Raw genomic sequence first — 6,000 nt, 5'->3', positions numbered from 1 at the left:
CCGGCCTACATGGATGGGAACATCGTGTTCCAATGCATTTATAATCAGCCAATGAACTCGTGGAAAATGATGTCGTTGAGAAAAAACATCCAAAATAAACATATTCTAGTGGAGAGGAGCTAGAGGGTTACATCATTAAAATAATGAGCTCCAATAGTTGAAACAAAAAAAACGCACAGCAAAACGCACAGCTGTCCGGTTTTTCCTAAGGATTTGTAGGCTACTACATAAGGCATCCAAGAAAATGAAAAGATTATGAGTGCAACCATCGGAATTAATCGCTTCGATAAATGCCACAAATAGCCACAGATTTCCCTTTTCGACTCTGCGGGAACATCGTGTGCCTTCCACCTTGCTACCCCCTCCCATGCTGCTGATGAGAGTGTTCAGACGAGGAGAGAGCAGGGCTACAAACCGGCCGGCGGAGGCTAGGACCGACAGGATCTCGCACTTAACGACAGGTGCACGGATGGATGCAATGTCATGCGAACAAAGGGGCTTGCTGCCTTCAACTTGTACAGTATTTTCTCAGTTTCCCGTTATCTTGCATGCGCAGACGTTAATAATGCCAGGGCATCACACCACACGGGGCTTTGAAAGCTTTTCCAATAGTCAAACGTGGCCGTTGCAGTGAAAACAGTTGCGTCTTGGGGAATAAACAGTGATGCGTAAAATTGGTAGGATATATTCCCGGCACGTTTTCCACGGCACGTGTCTCTCCGTTACATAAGAGCATGGTCGTGCCCTAACAAAGGGCACTGCACTATAGGCATACCAAGTCCCCCCAAATCAAGGCATATTATCATACAGCAATTTCACATCACACCAACCGGGCAGGAAGGGGCACAATCTGCCCAAGCATGTGACAAATGACATAAAGTTGTGAGAGTGGTGGGAGAAGAAAAAAAACGTCTGATGTAAAAAAATGCCAGTGTACAGCTGAGAACGGCAGTCGAGAATGTTTAGTAGAGGCTATACTCGTCGTTAAGGTAAAGCGGTGCCAGTGGAGATAGCGCGCTAAACACGCACACGGTGCGCTGGTGGAGACGCACGGATCGGAGGCTAGATGAAGTGGATCCAGCCGTTCTCCCACTCCCGCGGAGGGGAGATCTTAAACCTGTGGCGTCGCACTTTATAGTTGTTCCCGTTATTGTTGTCCCAATACTCATCCCCACTTACGCAGTACCTAATGGCAAACTGCAACGTCCCTCCACCTTCGAGAAACGCCGGCGTGATGATCTTGAAAGCGAATCGGTCAGTCACACCGTCGCCTGACTGTGGCACATAAGAGGCCAGACTGTCCATGAAGGTTATCCAGTTGTTGAGAGAATATCTCAAATAAACGCTTTTCTCAAAAGCCATGTTTAACACCCGCACGAACCCTGACAAACTGAATTCATCCGCTTCGACACTTTCTAACAACACATTCACTTCTTTCACCTTATCCGTAAAGCCAGGCAGTGTCCCAGGGTTCGTGAATTGGAATTCCATGAACATGGACTGGGTCGGTCCCCTGGGGAACTTGTCGAAGTTCCCGAGACGGAGTGGACCTCTGTTGAATTTGGCTATGATGCGATCCGGGACCTCGGGCATGTCTGTATCGTCGAAATGCTTCACGGAGGTGAGCTCCAGACCCAGAGAGTCGGCGAACCGGACCGTCTTCTGGCTGCTTGGACTCCTGGTGCGGGAGATCTCTAGGTTGGCTCTACCTAGGGGGGTCGGAAGGGACTTACACCTCCGGCGCAGGTTCGGACTCTGCGGAGGTTTGAGGAAGGATTCCCTCCCTCTCGGTCTCTCGTCCACCACATGGTTCTCCTCCGTGGAGTCGCAGGTACCGTTGATCAGGTCTATCTCATCCGCGTCGTCTAGTCTTGGGTTTGCCGCCGCCAAGCTCCCGAACAGCCCCGCCATGCAGCTGTAGTTCCTCGGGAGGCAGTTCTTGGGAGGCAGCATGACTACGGCAGGACGCACAGCCTCGGTTTCCATAAAGCGGGAGAGTCCGGTTTGATTCTGCAGAATCGATGTGGTCGTGATCAGAGAAGCCAGGACTGCAAGAAGCCGTCAGGTGGCACAGCCAGACGCGCAGATAGGCGCCGTACGCGCGTCAGATGGTGACACTGTGCAACTCTGGACCAATAATGGCCAAGCTGTATTTAGACCTCAACACAACAGAGACTCCCTGCAGTCGTTGTAAATGCCATTCACTCGCACGGAATTCGTTCATTATTAAAAAGATAACATGTGGGATTCCCTTATCACAGTGCGTGCGCTACGTTTCCAGTGGCATAGTGTTACGTTTTGAAGTGCGTGTAGTAAGAGAAGTATCCTGTATGGCTCACCATGCTGGAGTCTGTAGAGAAGTGTCCTATATAGGGCTCACTATGCTGCGGTCTGCAGCGAGAAAAGGAAGTAGTCTCTGGCTGGAACATTACGTGCAGAATTGCAAGTTCCACTTTGGCCACCATCCAAAGCGCCTGGTTTCAAGATAAGCAGACAACTACCTTATTTAAAGGATTATAACACGCGTTATAAACGTAGCCACATCCACATCTACGTATATCCCTATCCAAATGTATTTATTGGATGAGTGTATTATTTCGTAATTGGCCATACTTCACCGGGGTTGCCTTAAAGCCACACACTGTAAAACTATATCATGCAAAAATAGGCATCATTCAAGATATCAATTATCATGCAAAAAAGATCATGCCTGCCTGCATGCCAAAATAGGCAATCAGTTATGAGAGGAGGCAATGCTCCAGATTTTTCTAAAAAGATGCTTACAGGTGAGGATTAAAAAACGGTACATGGTCTTATGTACACAGAGGTATTTCTATGTATTTTGTATTTTGAATTTTGTAACTGTTTTTAAATGTGTTGTTGTACGGCGACCTTGAGTGCCATGAAAGGCGCCTTATAAAATAAATGTATTATTATTATTATTATTATTATTATTATTATTATTATTATTATTATTATTATGTAAGGAGGATGCCTGCAGCTGTCTTTCCACTACTATAGCTGCGTTCGTAAATTCGCTATGGAAATCTAATCAGCACTCATGGAATGCCTCTTGTCCAATCAAATTACTTGGACGCTCTATGATGTAGAACCCATTGTGCGCTCCGGCGCTCTCAGAGCGAATTTACGAATGCAGCCACTATCTCACGCCCCCTCCAGTTTTCCATCACGTCACTTCCGTCTCAGCACGGCCTCTTGTAGTGGTGTTGTCATGGCAGCGGCGTCTCCTCCACGAACCTGAGCACGCTTTTGTTTGGGGTTGTCTCTCTGTGAGCTGCAAAACTGTTGCGATCAATATTTTATGACCCTTCTTGTTGGATAGTAACGATCTAGAATGACAGCGCCAGTGCTTGAATGCCAGTGCTTGTGAGAAAAAATGACGCTCTCCTCAACCCTCTTTATGGTAAGTATAGCTTTCCGAATTCACAGAGTTTAAACTTTATTCTTTTTAGCAAAAGCTTCTTCATGTTTGGTCAGCTGTTATCAGTTTTAACAAGCCATTTTAACAAGTTTGGTCTCTTGATCATAGTTAGGCAACTGTATTGTGGAAGCATCTTGTTAATGTGTCACAGGTACCGTTATAGGCACTATCAAGTAGTAAATTATGTATTCACTCTAGTTTACAATGATAACTTCTCCATGGGTTTTGATTGCATTACATGATCTCTGTGCACTAATAAATACAAACTGGCAGTATCGATGATGAGTGTTTATCAGCTAAGATATGTTTTTTTTCCAATAACAGATTTCAACCTGAAAGGCCCATCTCATAATGGACTGTTACCAGCCGCGTGTGGAAGGGGCCGATGAGAGAAGTGTGGCAGTGGAGGACACGTCATGGGACCAGACCTGCCAACTGCCTGACAAATGCCATGTCAATGCCCTTCTGGATATCAGCGAGGACAGCTCCTTCAAAGACCAGGAGCCATATGAGTTCCTCTGTCAACCTGGTTGGGATGAAGCCGTAAGTAGTAGTAATTCACAGTTCCTCCACTGTCTAACACCTCTTCAATATAGACTAAAGCTACCTTGATGAGTAGACACTAAACAAATGTGAGATTTGTTTGGCTCTGTTTTGATACTTATTATAACTCGTAGTACAACCTCATTGCCTGTCAAGAGATGTGAGAACATGGATAGAAAAACACGGTATGTGAATTCAAATTCGGCTGCATTTGTTGTTGAGACAGATCCAGGGCTGGGGCAGGACTCCTCCACTGGCCTGCCTGTTTCAGACCCAACGGAGAGGGAAGAGGACCAAGACTGGAGACCCAGAGCACCACCACTGCCTCCTGTGTGTGGACATGAAGCTCTCAGAGCCCCCTGACTCTGACAGCTCAGCCCCTGAGTCCTCCTGCTGTGACTCCACCCTGAAGCCCTGGGGCAAAAACACTCCCTCTGTCCCGGAAGACTTCCTGAACAAACCCCACACCTCTCATGTCTCCTCCTCGCAGAAAGACTCCCCCTCCTCCCTGGAGTCACCGGCCCTCCGGGGGCTGCGCAAAGCTACACAGCAACTGGCGCTGGGAGATCAGGGGAAGGAGGAGGGGAAGCCGGGGGAGCTGAGCGACTCCGCGTCTGGCTCGGCCCCTACACAGACCGACCGCCCGGTGACAGAGTGTCCTTTAACGAGGGACAGGAACGTGACGCTGATCATCAACAGCTTCACCGTGTTACCGCCCGTCAAAGCCTCTCAGCCGCGACGGCTGAAGACCCCCGTCTCGCTCGGGAGGGCCGCGGCCGCCTCGGGACGCAGCACCGCGGTCGGGGAGGACGACGCGGAGGCCGGGTCCGGTGGCCTGGTCGCCCCCCCCGCGGAGGAGGAGAGCAAAGGGGCGAAGAGAGGAGAGGAGACGAGAGCGGACGCCGCCGCGGACGCGGGCTCGCCCCGGGAGGACCAGCACACCTACCACGGATCCCTCTCCACCTCCAAGTACTGGCCCTCTCAGGGCAGCGACCACCTGCTCTCCGCTTTCAGCTTCCGCAGAAGGTACGACGCGGCCCTCACTGTCCTCACCGAGCCCCTGCACCGCGCCGCCTACCCCGTGGTCAGGCACCTGAAACAGGAACCCAGGACAGAGCTCCGCGCCAGAAGCGGCCACAGACTCTACATCGGAGTGAAGACCAAGAGAACGATGCGTGCAGAGCCACAGCTGCCCGTCCTGTTCGGGACCAGGGTCCCCATCCCAGCCTCCCCTCAGAGACTGCTGTGAACGGAGACTCTCTCCTCTGTGCTTTCTCCTCATACCTCGACTTTTCCCAGTCCTTCTGGGTTTGTGATTAAAGAAAGCTTTCTGTGAGATATATTCATATCTTTTTTATATGACTGTATTAAAAGCTGTGAATGAATCGAAAACTGAACTTTGACTTCCAAGACCAAGTATGGGGTAATCCTGTAAGGGTTGTACGAAAATTGTATTCTGAGACGAAAGGTTATTCAGGTTAATCCACAGCTAATTTAGTATAGTCACAAACACTGAAACCACTAACACATATGAAATACGGACTCTATGGGATCTGAGAGCTTCATGTCCACATACAGGAGGCAGTGGTGCTCTGGTTCTGAGATGATTCACTTACTTAGACACATGTACTAGTTGTAAGTCGCTTTGGATAAAGGCGTCTGTTAAATGTCTAAAACTTACTGGAACGAAACAAATGATTACAATGACTAAGCACGTGTTATTGCTCGATTAGCTCAACATGTTGGATGTGCTTTCAATGCTGGGCTCCCTGGTGCTCACAAGTGCTCTTCTTGTTACCCAGCAACTATGCTACATCCTCTGAAAAGCAGTGTTGTAGGTCTGTGCTGATCATACATGTTATGTAAACAATACATGTTCACCAGAGATGAAAAGAGAGGTTTCACACACATCCGATATAGTCAGAGGAGCAGAAGACACAAATAGATAACTTAGAAGAAAAAACAAACGGTTATGCTTCTCCAGTGATTTAATCAAGACAGTGACACAGACAAAC

General features: G+C 48.6%; 1 protein-coding gene across 1 annotated transcript; it reads right to left on the bottom strand.

Moving 5' to 3' along the window:
* Positions 1-1,062: 1,062 nt before the first annotated feature.
* On the bottom strand, positions 1,063-1,986 carry LOC308162988 (protein phosphatase 1 regulatory subunit 3E; the record flags this gene model as incomplete). The annotated part of the gene is made up of 1 exon (XM_080537153.1): positions 1,063-1,986. The coding sequence occupies one exon, from the start codon at positions 1,984-1,986 to the stop codon at positions 1,063-1,065; it is 924 nt and encodes a 307-aa protein (XP_080393279.1).
* Positions 1,987-6,000: the final 4,014 nt, after the last annotated feature.

Source organism: Nansenia antarctica (genome assembly GCF_963989245.1).
Source record: "Nansenia antarctica genome assembly, chromosome: 1".
NCBI lineage: Eukaryota > Metazoa > Chordata > Actinopteri > Argentiniformes > Microstomatidae > Nansenia > Nansenia antarctica.
This window is presented reverse-complemented; position numbering and strand designations above follow the sequence as displayed.